The 19,175-nt window shown below is 41.1% G+C and overlaps 1 protein-coding gene across 1 annotated transcript in view; it reads left to right on the top strand.

Moving 5' to 3' along the window:
- Positions 1 to 19,175, top strand: part of CDKAL1 (CDK5 regulatory subunit associated protein 1-like 1) — an 886,114-nt gene that overhangs the window by 700,969 nt on the left and 165,970 nt on the right. Inside the window, exon 11 of the mRNA XM_006888658.1 lies at positions 8,865 to 8,927. Coding sequence (XP_006888720.1) covers positions 8,865 to 8,927 — 63 coding nt within the window. The remainder of the gene's footprint in view (positions 1 to 8,864; positions 8,928 to 19,175) is intronic.

Below are 19,175 nucleotides of genomic sequence, written 5' to 3'. Positions count from 1 at the left end.
GAAATGAGAGAAACCAAATGACCTGTTAACTTTCATTGAATTTCTGTAGCTGACTGAAAAAAAAGGGAGCGTCAAGGCTACAGGCAGCATCGCACAGAAGAGCACAGTACAGTGCATGGATGCTGTGGGCACTTCCAGTTTTTGAAGCTCTTACACAGAGACTTGTGCTGCTAACCCAAGGGTGGCATCTCTGTCAGTTCAGATCCACCAGCAGCACATGGGGAAAAGATGGTCAGTTTCCTCCCATGAGATTTACAGATTCCAAAACCTCAGTGGATAATTAGCTGAGACTCAGTTCTAACTCAAGGGCAATGAGATTGAGTTTGAATTTATTGGAGAGTATGAGGGAGTTCCGGTGACTCTGTGGTAAGGAATTGCACTGCCCACCCAAAGGCACACAGATTGAATTCACCAGGTGCTCCACAGGAGAAACCTGGACAGTCTCTTCCCATGCAATTTACTCTCCCTGGAAACCTGCTGGAAGGCAGCTATGGATCAACTTGAACTTGATGGCACCCACAACGATAACAGAGAATATCATTAAATCAGGTGGTGATGAACTGATCAGACCATAGGGGGTGTGTGTGTGTGTGTGTGTGTGTGTGTGTGTGTGTATAGACCTGTGCTGCACAGAGTTTACAGTACCTGTGATCGTTCTGAAGCAGGTCACCAAGTCTTTCTTCAGAGGTACTTCTGGATAGACTCGACCTGTCAACCTTTCAGTGAGTAGCCCAGCATGTTAGCCACCTCTGCAACCCACGGACTCCTGCTATAGAGTGAATAACAGAGAATATTGGATGAAAAAAGGTACACAGTTCAAAGCAGCTTTATTCTTCCTTAGTTTTTCTTATCACTAAAAGTGATAAAAACAGTAGTTCTTGAATCTCTTGGAACAACATGAAATTGCATGTATCATTCCTCATCTTAATGATGTACAAGAAAAGCAGATGACATTTTAAAGACATTATGTATGTTTCTCTGAATGCTCTGATGAGCAATCATGTTGTAAGGAGGGACCAGTCCTTGGAGAAGGGCATCATGCCTGGGAGGGTGGAGGGACAGCACAGGAGGGGAAGGCCCTCTATGAGGTGGATTGATTCAGTGACTGGGATAATTGGGATGGGAGTGTCAGAGACAGTGCGATTGGCACAGGACAGAGTAGAGTTTAGGGCTGTTGTACATAGGGTCGCTATGCATCACAAGCGACTCGACGGCACATAACAACATCATTGATTTTATTATTACCTTAAAGTTTGAGGCATATTGTTTTTCTTTTTTTTTTTCCTTCTCCATTTTGCTGCTCTTAAATGCCTGCTGTTCATCTTAGGATGAATACCATCCAAATACATGCAGTTGGAAGATGTGGTTGAGTACTAATATTATAAGTGCTTTTATCTAAGCTGCTAATGTTTTACACATTGGTAATGGAATAAAGGTTTACGTTTATTAAATTAGCTTTCCATTTATTTTACAGAACAACTTGTCTAGTAGATGCATACCTGTACCAGAATAATGCCAGAATGTACCACAGAGAACTTCCAGTATATAGAGTCCATCCTTAAATATGTAGTGAGTAAAGGAAACAAGCCAGAAGACTCCCTCCGTTGCCCTTGAATAAATTCTGCCCCGTTTTAGCCCTCTGAGCCAAGGTTCTTCGTGTTAACAGGAATGTACTTCTTCATCCTTTTCCTGCTGGTGGGATCGAGCTGCCAAGCTATCTGCAATATAGAAATATAGTGAGAAAATGCCTCATAGAGTTCAGGATATAAACTGCTGATGACTAAAACTGGGAACAGATCTAGAACCCTACTGGTTAACAAGTGGGAGAGGCCTTAGCAATCATTTTGGCTTGTTGTTCATAACATTCAAAAACGCTAAAGAGCTTTTCGATAATATACATCCTCAGTGGCCATCACACTCATACAACCAGAGTAACTAGAGGGTTCAGACCAGGGCCTGGTTAGATTTGAAACATTCTCTAATGAGTTTCTCCAGGTAGAGTGACACTGTGACATAGGAGGCAGTGGGTTCAGTTGTGCCAGAGATTGTGAGGATGGCACAGGAAAGGCTAGAGTTCAGATCTGTTGTTCATAAGGTCGCTATGGGTCATACTCAAACTTGGTAGCACCTAACAACAACGAGTCTAACCTACAAACAGCCACTGGCCTTATCCAACTCCCTCATTTTACATGGGAAGTGCAGTGCAAATAGCCTGCTGCAGATTAGACGGCCTTCACTCTGCATTCCCTGTGTGACCTCATTCCCCTCTCCTGCTTTGAATTACACTACTACGTTCTTGGCTCTCAATCTGTGGCTCGCACTTCTTTGGAAGAACATGCTCTTAGATCTGAATTCCTCCTCATTCTCCTTCCAAATGTCTCATACCTACTTCAAAATCATTCTGTTCCAAACAGAATTTTTCACTAACTGTTGTTCTTTGAGTACTGGTAGCCCCAAAGTTTAGGCTCCTGGCTGCTAAGGAAATGTTGGCCACTTGACCTCTCCCAGATTGTCTTCAAAAAGTCTTCTCTTGTGAAGATGGCAGCCATAAAAACCCCTATGGGGCGGTTCTGCTGTCACACAAGATCAGTATGATTAAAAAATCTGTTCAGTCACCCCTAGGGTGTTCTGGTGGCTTAGTTGTAAAGATCAACACTGTCAACCCAAAAGCACCCAGTTCAGTCCCCCAACTACTCAGAGAAAATGGGCCATCTCCTCCCATGTGATTTCCTTCCTCTAGAGGGTGAGCTATAGGTTGGTTCCAGCTCAATGATACATAACAACAACACATTCAAGAGCAACACCAACTGTTTGCCTTCCAAAGCTGCCTCTCATTCTAGAGTCCAGAACTTTCTGGAGCCATCCTCTGTTCTTTGTGTCTGCACTGTTGCCAGTCACTCACCATGTGCTGTCCATCCTGCCCCCTAGCTACTCCTGACCCCCAGCCTGTCTTTGCTTTCCCTTGCTCCCAGCTGAACTGGAAATATTGTCATTCTTCCTGAAACATTGCAACAGCTTCTCATCGAGTGTTTGACCCCCTGCCTTGTCATCAGGCTCCCTCTCTTAACACCATTGGGATCATGTGTCACTTTATTTCTTGTGTGATATGTCCTAATCAGTTAGCTAGTTGTTCAACTCCCCAAAGCTACCCCCTTTCCTGTCTGTCACCTATTGCCTGTAATTGTCCTACTTCCTTACAATACTTATGAAGCATGAGAGATATAAGCTCAGTTCTTTTGTCTAGAACTGAAATCTCCAATAAGCAATGACGTTGTTCCTCTTCAACCCTGTCACATCAGTGGCCCCAGCATTGCCTGCACCCTGGCACTGGTATCCAGCCTTGCAGGAAGTAAAGTAGATGATCCCAAGGTAAACATCAGCACCTCCTGAGGAGTTAAATGTATACTTGCCTCTGAAGGTTACTGGCTACTTTATTCTACTCCATGACCACAGTGTTCCTAAACCTCTTCTTACTAAGCCCTTCCCTTCTTTGTGACTCTCTAAATTCCTCACCCATTTTATACCAAAGACTTATTTTTTATTCCCAGTCATTTGTTGTTGTTCAATGGTTAGGTTTTTGTTAGGGTTCCCCCCCCCTAAAGCTCTTGGTTGTTTCCCTACCTTTTATATCAGAGTGTGATTCTTGACTTCTTTAATGAGTGTCTGTTCTAGACATTAGTAACAGATCAGTGCTTGATTTCTAGTCTTTATTACCTGAGATTCTGACCCTTAATTTCTTTTAGCTTGTTAGTAATTTGAGCATGCCTCTGCTAAACCCAGATTAAAGTTGCCTTGTTGTGTCAAGTACCTATGTGTGAAAAAAGAATAAATAAAACAGAGTTCCTCAGAACCTGATCATCCGGTTTGTAGGTGGTCCTGGTTCCTTATCTTTTCACTTTTGCTTAACTTTCACTCTTACTAACAGGCCAGGTGGCCGCTTAACCCTTTCCTAGGTTTTCTGCTGGAAAAAAGGTGGGAAAACATAAATTAAAACTCCATCCGACATACTTGGCTTGTTAAAAAATGATGAAGACTTGCTAAGGAGATAAATCTTCTAAAACTGAAGCTTGTGGTATTGCTAGATCATTTCAGAGAATTGACATGTGATTGAAGTCCCTAATCTGATTCATCTTTATCTTACACCATGTCATTTCTGAATTTTCAGGATTTTACAGAATATTGCACTTGTTTGGGTAAACAGAAGATGTTAAATTGAGGATTTGTTAGTTGTTCTTGAACTGGTTGTCACGGACAGGGAACCTGTACAGGACAAGAACGAAGCCCTGCCCAGGTCTGCACCATCCACACATTCTGCGCGGGGCTTCGGCCCGTTATTGCCAACATTATGCCAGTCCATCTTGTGGAGAGCCTTCTTTTCCTCCTCTGACTCTCCGCTTTTGATATCCTTCTCTAGGAACTGGCCCCTCTTGACAGCAAGCCCAAAGTATGTGAGACAGAATATCATTGTCTTTGCCTCCAAGGAAGACAGCCAGCGCTGATTGTGTAGTCTATAGAGAGTCGCCTTGCTAACCCAAAGGCAGCTCCTTTTGGCCAGTTCAAATCCAACAGCAGCTCCACAGGAGAAAGATGGGCCATCATCCCCTGTTCTGTTTATAGCCTCATAAGCCTGCTGGAAACGAGCTATGAGTTGATTGTGATTCGATGGCTATGAGTGAGCATCCTGGGTGTGCTTCCCCCAAAAAAATTTGCACGTACTCTTGGTAGTCCATGGGCTCTTCAGTACTCCTTGTCAACACCACAGTTAAGATGCATCAGAGCTTCTGTCTTGATTAGTCATTGTCCAACTTTCACATGCCCTTGAAACTATTAAAAATATGATGGTTTGGGTCAGACTAACCTCAGACTTCAAGGTGACATCCTTTTTATCCCTTAGCACTTTAAAGATCCGTGGCTGCGAATTCACCCAAATTGTTTGATTTCTTGACTTCCGCTTTCCTGGGTGTTGATTGCGGGTCCAAATAAAATGAAATCATTGGCATCTTCAGTCTTTTTCCCATTTATCATGATCTTGTTTATTGGCCTCGTTAGGAGGATTTTTGTTTGCTTGGTGTGGGGATGTTCTCTATACTGAAGTCTATAGTATTTAACCTCACATTCAAAATTCAGTTTCTCAACATGCGATCTGAACTCTGTTGCATACTTTTACTAAAAATGGAAATACTTTGACAGCCTTAAAGCTCATTACTATCAAGTTGCAGTTACCTTGCAAGACCAAACAGAATTGTCCCCCTGGGTTTCCAAGGGTATAATCTTCATGGAAGCAAACTGCCACATGTTACTCCCCTGGAAAGGTGGGTATGTTCAAACTTCTGAGCTTTTGTAACCAAAGAACACCTAGCCACTCACTATTACACCACAACTCCTTTGGTCCTAAAAATCTTTCCTTGAGCCCCTTACCTCTGCTTGAAATATGAATATAAGGGACCATCATTATTTTCTGTGTTCTGATAGCAGAATACAAATGCAACTCATAAAATGCCTCTTAGAACTGAGATATGCACAGCTTCAGCTTGAGGAATCTTGAGTCTGTAGCAAATTTCTAGAATGTCTCATCTTTTAAACTGTAGTGTATAACATGTGTTCAAATCTACCAGGTGCTCCTTGAGAAAAAGAGTGAGGCTCATCACATGAAAGTCTATCCTCTGGGAAACCCAGTGGAAGGTCTTTATGAGTCAGAATAAGCAAGCTGTTTAGCTAAATTGTGGTGCTATAGTTAAGTTCTCAGCTGCCAACCAAAATGTTGGCAGCTCAAACCCACCAGCCACTTTGCAAGAAAAGTTGTGGTGGTTCAGTTCGCTTCCATAGGAGTTACAACCTTGGAAACCCTGAGGGGAAGTTCTACTCTGTACTTCAGGGCTACCAAGATCCATAATCGACTTAACTGCAGTGAGTTTGGTTTGCACGTAAGTGCAAGGCTCCGCGTGTTCTGACTTTTCAATATCTTCTTATCTCTGTGGGCTGCACCTCGATTTTAAGAATGGGAGTGATTCGAAGGTGTCTTGTACAGTCCTGTGAGATGTGTGCCGGCCTCACTGTACTTTGGGCCACCCTCACTGCAAGTTCATCAGACAGTTTGTTTAACATGTTTGCTTTTTAAACACTTGGCGAATTAACAGGTGGCTACATGATTGAGGTGTTTGTTTGAACAGGCTAAAAAGCGGGAGGTCATTTACACACACGTTATGATGCAATAGGAAAATACCTAATTAGTCCATTTTTTGGCTCCGCTTCTAGTTTCAGTTACACCTGCTGATAGCAAGGCTCAGCAAGTTTGGAAAGATAGTGCTGCTTTGGCTGCCAGCGTGTGGGACACTGGTTCACTAGGAACGATGGGCATGGTCTCCTTGCTTCGGCCTGAGCGCTGCTTAGTTCCCAGTGTTAGTTGCTGTTATAATGTAAATAAAGAAGGTTTTTAAAGGCCCACGTCTAAACCAATTTAAGAATGATCTTGAAATTCACTTATGATACTCTCTCTGTGTATACAGAATGCACTGAAAGGAAAGATAATTGGTTGTCATTTGGCCTATTACATGAGCATTTTGATATGTTGGAATATAGGTTATGATTGGTTCATGCTCTGTCTCCATTGAGCAAAATGAAAAAGCAAACTATTTTGCTGAGTAATTCAGTGCTGGATGTCACATAGCGTCGATATAGCCAGGAGTAGAGGATGTAGGTCAGGGATTAGCCATCTCTTTCTGTAGAGGACTAGATAGTAAATATTTCAGGATTTCTGAGCCACATTGTCTCAGCTTTTCAATTCTGGTGGTAGCACCAGTGGAGCCATAAACAGTCTACAAATGCATTGATGTGACTGTGTTTCAATAAAACTTTATTTACCAAAAAACCCAAACCATACCATAGCCTGAGTTTGGCCCTTTGAGTCATCATTTTTCTACTTCTATTCTAGAACTACAACCCCAGTGGTACAACTCTGACATTGCAGGAAGAGCAGTGGTTATATGTAAGTTCACTGAACTTATATATGACCTCTAATATACATAGCCAAGACTCTGTTGTATACAATATGTACAGTACATTGTATATAAGAATTTTATTGTCAGAGGAAGGTCTTCATTTCATCACTAGATTCTTTTGAGACTAATCTTAATGGAGTTTTTTTAAGTTTGTTGTTGTGTTTGGTTTTTGTTTCATTTTACTTATCCTTTATATCCTACTTCCTTCCTCAAATTATTTGAATGAAGTGTCAGCTATGAGTTGGTTTCAACTTGATAGCAGAGAGGGAGGGAGGGAGGGAAGAAGTATAAAAAGGCATCTATAGGTTTTGGCTAACAAAATAGAAATATGAAATCATAACTGACATGAAAAGGTTAAGCGAAATTACCTCTTACTATTCCTTATCCACTTGCAAATTCAAGCTGGAAGCTAGGCCATTTCTGGGCTTAATCAATCTTTGGGATACCTCCAAAGGTAACTGCTGACGTAGTCCTTACACTATCTTCTCTAGCGCAACTTCTTTTCTGGGGCAAAGAAAATCCCTAATGTTTTATGTTAAGTCTCCTACCATAGGAAGTGTTAGTCCTCCACCATTTTACTCCTGATTGATGTGTAAGCCAAGAACTGTTACACCAACTCAGTGGGTGTATGAAAAGGAAGGAGAAAATTATGAGTTAATGAAAACGTTGGTGGGCAAGTGACCAGTTACACACATAGCCTAAGGCTTACAGAGCTAGCGTTTCGTTAGCCAAGGGAACTGTTTCTAATCATTTAGGACTACATCTTCTGCTCTGGGGGAAAAGGAGTGTTAAGTTACATCCGAGTTAGGTAAGTGGAAACACAGTTCCGAGGTAGTCACGGGAGATGGGAATTTGAGCTGGGTTATAAAGAAAGATTATTTTGATGGTGTCAGTATGTGAAAATAAGACAAAGATTACAAATACTGCTACCTGGAACTATGACTCCAGAAGTAGTTCTGAAATGCTGTTTGTACAAAAATAGTGTTTGTACAAATGACAGTACCAAGGCTCTGTTTAAATAACAGGGAGAGCTCTTGGCATAATGGGTAAACACTCGACTGCTAACAGAAAGTCCAGCAGTTCAGACACACCAGGAAAGAGAAGAGGCCGGATATTGTACCCTCAAAGAAATTACAGCCTATGTAACCCTAAAGACAGTCTTACAGAGACTACTCTGTGCTGTAATGAATTCAAATAAACTCCTTATTGTTAGGGAGCTCTGCCTAGTGGTAAAAAGCTAAGCTGCAATCCCAAAGGCGCACAGTTCAAATCTGCCAACTACTCCCCAGGACAAGGAGTTAGCTCCTTCTGTGAGATTTACTGCCTCTGAAAATCCACTGGAGAGTGAGCTATGTGTTGTTTCTAACTTGATGCCACATAACAGCACCATTATTGTTTGGAGTGATTTGGATCCAGAGTTGCTGTGAGGTGGACTCAATTTACAGAGTTGCTATGATTGGAATCAACTCAATGTATCACAATAAAATTTTAATAACCACATTCTAGTCGTTAGCCATATGGATGAAGAAAATTATTTAGGATTCAGTCAACAAGCTCTGCTGAGATGTTCCTTGAATGGTTTATCTGAGACATCTCACACACACACACACACACACACACACACACACACACGTGTTCTTTGTATATAAAATTTTTTAAAAATCCCAACCTTCAATTTTTACTATTTTAATGTGGTTAAAAGGGTGAAGACTTTGGTTCTGATTTTAATCCATGTGCTGTAGATTAACACCCTCACCCCTCTTAGCATTCAGAAGGAAAAATTTCTAGATAGTGTATTTTGCACACAGATATATATTTTTTCACTTGTCAACTTAAATGGGTTTTTTTCTTTCTTCTCTTTAACAGAAAAAGCAAAGAACAAAAGATCTGTCTCGAGTATTTCATTCTTATAATCCATATGACCACAAGGTAAGAGACACGTTATTAGTATATTTTACCGTTTATGTATTATAGAGTCAGAACCGACTCATAGCTGCTCTCTCTGATGGGTTTTCAGAAGTATTTCATTGCACGGAAGGAGATTGCCCATCCTTCTCCTGTGGAGCAGCTGGTGGCCTCAAACCGTGTGCCCTTGGGGTTGCAGCACAGTATCTTGCCACTAGGCCACCAGTATAAATTGTTGCATAATTTTTACCAATATATACTGTACTTGCCAATTAAATTAATATTATAGTAGACTATTAGAATTTTCAACTTTCTAATCTTTTTAAAGAAAATGGAAATTATGTATTCCTGAACTAAAATAATTTTATTTCTATCATATTAACATTTAGTTCTTCAGTGCCACAGAAATCTTACAGACTATAGAAAGGCAGGTTTTTTGGTTTGTTTGGAGTTTGTTGTTGTTTTTTAAAATCCGTTTATGTTCTTTCCAAATATTTATTAGATTAACGTGGCTTCTAGGAATGGTAAAGATAACTGAAACATTGAAAACCCTAAAAATATTACTGTGTAATATTATATCTGAAATATCCACTGCCAAGAATTTTGCCACAAAAAGACCATAAAATATAATGACCCTGATTAGTCATCCCACAGCTTTATAAAACAATGATTAATCTTATTTCATCTGTATCGTACACTCTCCACTCCTGACCACATATAAAGAATTTCCAGACACCTTTTTAGTTAAAATTTCACCATGTATTTATCCAAGATAGGCACCCTTTTATAAATAAAATTGAAATAACCATTTTGAAGATCATCCCTAACAGCATGTCTACATGGGCAAATAGATTCAAAGGTTTCTGTCACTTGGGCAAAGCTCCTCTGCCATATGAGTACATCTGTTAGTTTGAGGTGATTTTAGATGAAAATAAAAAAATTTGCACAGTTGACTTGCTAATATAAGCTTAAATCTTAATCTATGAATGTGTACAGAGACATGTGGTAGAGACTTTTGAAGCAGCCAAAACAAGCTTATGTGAAAACTGCTTTCTTCAGTTGAGAACACAGAGCTGTCTGGGGGTGGGTGGGTCGGGAGTGGAGACTGTGCCAGTTGTTCATGGAAATTGCAGGCATTTTAATATTTTCTAGTGTCTCTATAATGACCAGTTAGTTGCCTTAGTTGCCCAAGATCTGAGGTGTTTATACTTCACATGACCATGGCCATGTGTGATACTAAAAATTGTGCCATTTTAGATTACGTTCTTCAAGTGAAATCAGCCACTTTGCAGAATGATGACAATTTGTTTGAAAGAGCCTGTGAGAGAGAGCCTGCCATGTCTGACAATGCAGATGGAAGGTGCAGGCTGATAACAACAGCAGAAGAAATGAGATTGGCTGCATTTTCTATGGCAAAGTTGCTCCCCACCCCCCCACCCAGATGAAACCATTTTAATTACCATCAATCCAACAATGGATCAGGTTCACATTTAACACCTACACCAGAGAAATCTAGTGCAAATCAAAGGTTTTGCCTGACTTGTCTAAATTTCACCCACTTAAGACTTCCCCCCCCCCATTCACAGTTAAGGGAAATTCCATTATGCTTTTATTAGAACACTTAATGGAATTTAGCCACTTGCAGCTTCCACCAGCTTCCTCTTCATATCCTTTGTGGACTTGTATCAAAGTCACCTCAAATTATTTTGGTTTCCCTTGTGACGATTTCATTCCTCTACAAATTAGTCATCAGGCAGTGAGGACTTGGGTATAAAGGCTGGATGGTTTCCCTTTTGATGTTTGCATTAAGATGGACAATAAATTATTTTAAGTAGCTGGACTGCTTGATAAGTGATTTTTGAACTTCTGAAAGTTTGGCCTGGGTGGCTTTTTAAAACCTTGTCTCTTGCTCATTTCATGGTCCTCGAACACTGGAACCAGGAAGGATGGAGTACAGGGAGAGTGTTATATTTCAGGCTACTTTACTGTTATAATTACCCAGTTAGGTTCAAACAAATTTGTTTTTAGGCAAGTAACTTTTAATGTAAAGTTCTGCAGGAAGAGATAGAAGTGGTTAAGCATCTCATTTTCTGTGAAATTTCTGGGGTGTTGGTGCTGCTGTGGGCTGACGAGTTGCCATTGCCCTACCATGCGCGTCTTCACGATCTCAGTCATGCTCGAGCCCACCACTGTGGCCACTGTCAATCCATCTCATTGGCGGTCTTCCTCTCTTTCACTGAGCCTCTGCTTTTTTAGGAATGGTGTCTTTTGTCAAGGACCAACACCTCCTGACAGCACACCCAAAGTATGTGAGCCAAATCTCATCATCTTGGCTTCTAAGGAGGATTTTCGCAACACTTCCTCCAAGGCAGATTTATTTGTTCTTTTTACAGTCCGTACAATACTCTATACTCTAAGCCAACACCACAATTCAAATACATCAATTCTTATCTTCCATATTCACTGTCCATCTTTCACATGCATACAAAACCATGGAAAGTATTAAGGCTTGGTTCAGGCAAGCCCTAATCTTTAAATTGCCATTCTTGCTATAGAAATTTTAAAATAAGCATGTGATATTTAAGCCAGTTTCAACGATGGAGTGGGAATGGTGTTGAGGAGAGACCTTTACAGCACATTGACTGAGTGCTTGGCCGCTAATCAGAAAGCTGTTTGAGCCTACCCTTTAGATACACAGTGTTGGGAAACATGGAGATCTACTCCTACAAATATCACAAGCTTTAAAACTCCCTCGCACGCTTTCTCTCTGTAACATGAAGTTGTTGGTGGTGAGAATTGACTCTGTGATGCTGAGCTTCATACATATATATGTGTTGGTGTATAGAACAGTGTGGAACAAGTCCCCTGCAACTCATAGTAGCCTGTTATGTGTTGGAATAGATTTGTATTCCAAAGGGTTTGTTGTTGTTCTTATGTGCCGTCGAGTCGCTTGCGACTCATAGCGACCCGACGTACAACAGCCCTAAACCCTGCTCTATGCTGTGCCAATCGCACTGCCTCTAACACACCCATCGCGATTACCCCAGTCACTGAATCAGTCCGCCTCCTGGAGGGTCTTCCCCTCCTGTGCTGTCCCTCGACCCAAACAAGCATGATGTCCCTCTCCAAGGACCTGTCCCTCCTTACTACATGTCCAAAGTATTTAAGACGAAGCCCCAGAATCCTTGCCTCCAAGAAGCAGCCTGGTTTAATCCTCTCTAGGATGAATCTGTTTGTTTTCTTGGCAGTCCATTGTACATTCATACTCTTCTCCAGCACCACAGCTCAAAGGCATCAATTCTTCCTCTATCCTCCCTAGTCATTGTCCAACTCTCTGAAGCATAACAAGTGATTGTAAAGGCCATGGTCTGTATCAGACGCACCTTAGTCTCCAGAGAGACATCATTGCTCTTCAGTACTTTGGAGAGGTCCCTAACAGCAGACTTTCCTATCGCAATACGTTTTTTTGTTTTTTTTTTTTAATTTATTTCCTGGCTAGTGGTGCCAAGAGTGTTAACCGTGGAGCCAAGCAAACTAAAGTTGTTAAAAATCTCAATCTCTTCACCATCCATCCTGATGCTGCCAATTGGTCCAATGGTGAGAATCTTTGTCTTCTTGACATTGAACCTCAATCCATACTGAAGGCTGCAGTCCTTGACCCTCTGCAGCAAGTGCTTGAGGTCCTCCTCAGTTTCAGCAAGCAGTGTTGTGTCATCTGCATAACGCAGATTGTTCATAGATCTTCCGCCAATCCTGATGCCGCATTTCTCCTCATAGAGCCCAGCCTCCCTGATAATCTGTTCTGCATACAGGTTGAAAAGGTATGGAGACAGGACACATCCCTGTTGTACACCCTTCCCAATTTTGAACCATGCAGTGTTTCCTTGCTCTGTTCTGACAACTGCCTCTTGGTCCAAGTATAGGTTTCTCATTAGCATGATCAAGTGTTCTGGGATTCCCATTCTTCTGAGAGTCAGCCACAGTTTGTTATGATCCACACAGTCAAATGCCTTGGCATAATCAGTGAAACACAGATACTATGGCTATTTTTTTTTTCTAATAGATCACCGGGTTTTTCTTCACAAATACGTTGGGTGGATTCCATCTCCTTTTCTTGGATAGCAGTTGCAATAATTTACTTAGCTGAGAACATTAACTCATTACAATACTGGGATCTGTCTCTCTCTCCATCTTTCAATATGTATTTTAATTATATGTCTAGATCTCACTCAAAACTCATTGCTGCTGAGTTGAACTCTTAGACTACTTTCTATTGGATTGCTCCAAGGCATGGAGATTACTCATCTTTCTCTTGCAGAACTGCTGGTGGATTTGGATCCACAGAGAAATGTGGTTCTTGTGGTTGCAGACAACTCCTAGTGAACTACACCCCAAAGCTCCCTTTTATCTAGCTAGAAAAGTATATGTCTATATGGTTTTTGTAGTTAGGAGCTAACAGTTTTGACTAAAACTCCTAACAGCCTTATAAAGTTGGCTGCTTAACATCTGAGGATGAAATATATCTAGAGAGCAAGAGAAGTATGTGTAGTTCTGGTGACTTAGTCTATAAAGAGTTGCCCTTTCAACCCAAAGCAAAGACAGACAGTTTGAATCTACCAGTTGCTCTGAGGGAGATAGATGAGCTTTTCCTCTTACATGGTTTAGAGAAGCTGAAAACCTACTGGGAATTTAACTATGAGTCATTTCCAACTCAACAGCACATAACGACAACAACAGCAAATATTCTTATATAGATATAGGCTTTTAGGGCTATATGCTTATATATCATAAATAGAAGATCTTATAAAATACAGGATATATGAAATTTCTTTTTAAAATCAAGTTTAAGGAGAGGAGTGGGCAGTAGATTCAACACTGTTTTGATAATACAGCTGATGAGATTGTGTGGGGAGGTACACTGTTGTGTATATTTCTTATATGATTGAAATTTTCCATAATAAAAAGATGGGGGGGGGGAACCTGTGGTCTGATCTTAGGACTAGGGGTTGTGGTAGTCTTTCTCACTAGTTAAGCCCTTTTTCACTGTTAATTTTTTCTCTTGATGCACCGTTGAACCAAAGAAGGAATACTCAGCATTTCAGTAAGTTCATTATGCTGAGTAAACTCAGAAATAGAACTCCTGTTTGAAAGTTGGCATCATTTCTTGGGAGTTTCATCCCAAATTACAGAGGGCTGCTTAAATGATAGCCTAGCCTAGCAGAAACTGTTAAAGCGGTTGTAATTACAAAGATTCGTTAGTACAACATTCTGTTCTCCATGAGTCAGTTTGTTGCATTTGCTCTCACTCTCCTTTTCTCCTGCAAACCAGATTGCTCCCACCTGACCCCAGACACAGAAAAGTCACCAGGTTAAACAAACATGCTGTTTGAGTGCAGCCAGGTGCATTGCTTAATCATTCCCTGAAGCCATTGTTTAGGTTATAAATGGTCAGTTGGTTTTCTCCTAAATGCTGTTGCACAACACAAATAAAGATTATAGCAAAACTTGCACCCACCATGAGCCTTAAGGAAAATGATGTCGTCAGTGGTAGTTGCTGTCAGTCAGCTTTGATTTATAATTGCGAAACAGAACAAAATGTTGCACAGTCCTGCCCCTTCTTCAGACTCATGGGTACACTTGAGTTCATTCTCAAGATCACTGTGTATTTTAATGCCCCCCCCAACCTAAAAAGAGCTTATTCACCAGGGCTACATCACACCTGTCCTGTTGTGTTGCAATCTGTTATCTAATTTGTGGAAGTAGATCTCCTGGCCTGGCTTTTTTGTCTTTGTCTGGAAGCTCTGCTAAAACCTGTCCACCATGGGTAACCCTGCAGGTATTTGAAATACCAGTGGCATAGCTTCCAGCATCTTCAAAAAGTCAAAGTCAGAGACTTCGTCATTGAGTCGTAACTGGCTTGTTATTTATGCAGCAGGTTTTTGGATGCTGTAATTCGCATGGGAGGAGATTGCCCATCTTTCTCCCACATATACCCAGTCAGTTCAAACCACCAGAGAGGCAACACCTTTAGGTTAGCTGCACAGCTCCCTACCAGCTACACCGCCGGAGTTCATAGCAACACACAGTCACACAACATGAGAAACAGGCAGTTGCTAGTTAAGGAAAATATTTCTTCCTTACATTCTAAGAAATGCTGCTTGAGACAGAATTTTATTTAGGAATATGATCCCTGATTCCATGTCCATTTCTTTAGAAATGCTTTTAGGAATTATTTCTCTCTCTCTTTTTTTTTTTAACCTTGGTTTTGCTTACAAAGTTCATATATACATTTTGTTACACTCTCTTCTTCCTACTGTGTTTAAAACAATCATTCCTATACATTATGTTTTATAAAATTAATCACTATTGGACCTTGCCCATCATTACCCTGTCTTTTCACCCAAAACCTTCCCATTTCCTTCATCCCTTCCTTCCACCAAACAAACTGTGCAACCTTCTGGTTTCCCGCCCTACGCATCCTCACCCTTCTGGTCCCACCGCTCCCCTCCTTGGGTTCCCATACATATTTTGATAGTTAACCTTCTATTTTTACAGAAATTTTATGATGTAATATTGTCCTTATGAGATTGAGTTATTTCACTCAGCATAGTACTCTCTAGTCTCTCCCAAATTATGTGGTATTTTTCAAAATTGTTGCTTCTGAGTGCTGCATAATATTCCATGTATGAATGTACCACAATTTCTCAATCCATTGTATTGTGTTTGGCTATTTGAGCTGTTTCCATGTTCTTGCAATGGTGAATAACTCCCCTATGAACATTGGTGTACAAATCTCTGTGTCTCAATTCTAATCTCCTTAGGGTACATTCCTAGTAGTGGAATAACTGGGTCATATAGAGTGTCTATGTTCAGCTTTTTCAGGAAACACCAAACTGTCTTCCAGAGTGCTTGTAACATTTTACAATCCCACCAACAGTGTGTGAGAGTTCCCACCCCTCCACATCCTCTCCGACATTTATTGCTTGCTGCCCTGCTAAACTCTGCCACTGCAACTGGGGTGAGATGATATCTCATTGTGGTTTTGATCTGTATATCTTTTATTGCCAGAGATTTTGAGCATTTCTTCATGTGTCTGTTGGCCATCTGACTATCTTCCTCTGTGAAAAGTCTTCCCATGTCTGTTGCCCATTTTGTAATTGGGCTATTAGTCTCTTTCTTCTGGAGGCCCAGGAGTGTTCTGTAAACGTTTTGTTATGAGTGCCTTGTTTGAAATGGTATTGCAAACTGTGTGTTCCCAGTCAGCAGGTTTTCTTTTCACCCTGTTGGAGGAAGTTTTTTATGATTATAGAGATTTAATCTTTTGAAAGTTTAGAAATGCTTTTAAGAATTTTTATAATAAATAAAGGTGTGACCAATATAGTAAATGACAACCAAAGTCAGTTCTCACTTATGGGTAATAATAAAAGAGGCCATTGGTGAAAGGAATCGGGAGAAATAGGTATTCTGGCTGTATGTTATACATGATGTGATTCCTGTATTCTTTTAATGAGCAAACAATAAGCATTGCTTGGAGTTCCTGAAAATACATTGTTTTAACAGGAAAGATTATATAGTGCCAGAGGCTTTCTTAAGCCACAGAAAGCCTTTCTTGAGTAGATATCCCCTCCTTTGGATAAGTCACAGGTAAGTTAGCATAGGCTCTCCTTAGAATAATTTTATTAAAGTTGTGCATGTTAGTTGTGTCTTTGTCCTGAAGAAAATATCTCCATGCATTTAAAGATGGTTTGAAACCACCAGTGCTCTGAGGAGAGAGACTGTCTCTTCCCATAAAGATTTATACCAAGGTCAATCTGAGAAAAATGGACGATTATTTGTATGGCAATTAATCTGAAACAAAACAAACATTATAAAGTTAATTGGGGGATGGGAAAGAGGAAAAAATGTGAGTGAGAGAATGAATGAATGAATGCATGCAAACTGATCTCTTTGTAAACTTCCTCTAAAACCGTAATTAAAAGCATATTTACAGTATTGGAGACCTGATAGGAGAATCACTTTGAGTTGTAATCAACTCTTTTTTTGGTAGTGAAATTCTTTATATGTTGGTTAATTTTTTGTCAGGATTGTATTTTCAGGGGAATCTAAGTTTATTAACTAGACAGATGCCTATCACCTACTCATGTCAAATGGTATTATAAAATTATGAAAATATTTGGAAGGAAAAACATTAGAAAGGTCGGTTTAGATCTATAGAGGTTTTTAGACATCTGCGAAGTTGAATAAATTCCTAAACACAGTTAATTTGTATGGATTAATATATACTCCATTATGGAAAGTGAATCTTTGAAGTAAGACTTCCCTTTACTCTCTGGATTCTCATTTATGAGGGGGAAAATCTAGTGCTTCTCATTCTCCAGGCCATTTTCATTAGATACACCCACAGGCTCTGTGACAGAGTTCTGGACCCGTCCCCAGGGTTTCTGCCATATGAGATCTGAGTGAAGCTTAGACAATTCCCAGGCAATGCTGAAACTGTAGAGAGAGGCATCACATTGTATGAACCACCAGCCTAAACAACTAAAAGACTTCTCAAAAACAGACAGGGAGGCAGGGATGGGTCTTTAATACATTGTCACTATTACACTTCCTGTGTTTTGTAAATTAATATCTCCTTTTCTTTTAATGACAACATCCACTAAATCCACTACCATGAAGTTCAGACTCATAGTCACCTCCCTCAGGTTCTCAAGGCTTCTTCATCTGTCTCCTGAGAAGACCCCGGGCTGGTTTGAACTTCTGACCTTTTGGTTAGCAGCCCTGCACTTAACCTCCTAAGCCTCCAGGGCTCCTTTTAGTGACACAGATCATTGTCAGTGAGTTTGTAACTAACAGCAACCCTCCAGCAGCTTCCCAGGCTGTAATCTTAAAGGGAAAAGACTCCATCTTTCGACCAAGGAGTCACTGGTGCTTCCGAAACTCTCAGCCTGGGGCCCACAGGCACAGCTTGCTTTGAATTATGCCACCAAAGCTTCCTTTCAGTGACTGCAGTTTTTATTTTTTTATGCAGCTCTGGTGGCCTAGTGGTTAGGAACTGTGCTGCCAACCCAAAGGCATGTGTTCTAATCCCCTCACTGCTCTGTGGGAGATTGTTAAACATTCTCCTCCGGTGACATTTACAGCCTCTGAAAACCTTCTAGAAGGCCAGCTGTGAGTCAGTTCTGACTCTATGGTATACATAACAATGTACAGGCATACAGTGCTTGACATTCACAGGACATTCTGTGAAGTGGGATGGTACATGATTTGGACGTTGTGTCAATGCCGTATTATACATACTGGCAACCTTTGTACTGTCTCTGCTGGAGAAGTCCATACCATGATTCACTGCTAACCAAAATGCTGTGCATCTCCAGTGGTTCAAAACCGCCAGTGGCTGCAAGGGAGAAAGATGAGCAGTCTTCTCCCATTAAGATGTAGTGTCTCAGAAACCTGATGGAGGATCATTGGGTAAGAACTAACTCAGTGGCCGTGAGTGAATCTCTGCACAGTCCATAGTGGAATCTGCATAGACCTGTTGTTGTGAACCTTATGAGTGCCTATCAACCAATGTCCAAGAGCCTAAGTCCTAAAGCCATTGGATATAGGAGACCAGCCTTGCCAGGTGTGTATCTGGGCCAGGCAGGGCTTGTGCTGGATCAGAACTTTGTAAATGTCTAGGTGGAATGGTGAGTTGCATAGAGGAGACTACAGTAGACCAGGAATGTAGGGGCTGGGAGTGCAGCTGCCAGTGATGGCCCTGCCTACTCCCTCCCTGTTGATATGGCCACTTAGGCAACATACAGAGCAGCAACAGCCACTACCTAGAGCCAGGAGCCTGGGTCCAGCCAACACCAACAGCACCTGAGGCTGGAGGGAAAGTACAAGCACTTCCCTTTCTATTTTGGGGATGAGAAGCTGCTTCTCTGCTGGGCAGATGAAAGAAGTCGAAAAGAAAGGAGAGGAGAGGGGAGGAGAGAGGAGGAAGAGGAAGAGGGCTGCTGGCGTAGAAATATGCTCTGGGGCCTGAGACCTTTGAAACCATTAAGACTTTGAAAACCAACTCGCTGCTGTCAAGTTGGGAGCTCATAGCTGACCTTCTGTTGGGCTTTGGAGGCTGTAACTTGCACAGGAGGAAAGTGCTCATCTTTTCCACATGGAGCTTCGGGTGGGCCTTTGGGTTAGCATCATAACTCCCTATGGACTAGACCTTCAGAATTCCTTTTAGATCCATGAGAGGGAAATAATAAACAAAATGAGAGCAGCTTTTCTAGT

This window comes from Elephantulus edwardii, unplaced genomic scaffold (genome assembly GCF_000299155.1).
Source record: "Elephantulus edwardii isolate Elephantulus edwardi_28Jun2011 unplaced genomic scaffold, EleEdw1.0 scaffold00070, whole genome shotgun sequence".
NCBI classification, from domain to species: domain Eukaryota; kingdom Metazoa; phylum Chordata; class Mammalia; order Macroscelidea; family Macroscelididae; genus Elephantulus; species Elephantulus edwardii.
This window is presented reverse-complemented; position numbering and strand designations above follow the sequence as displayed.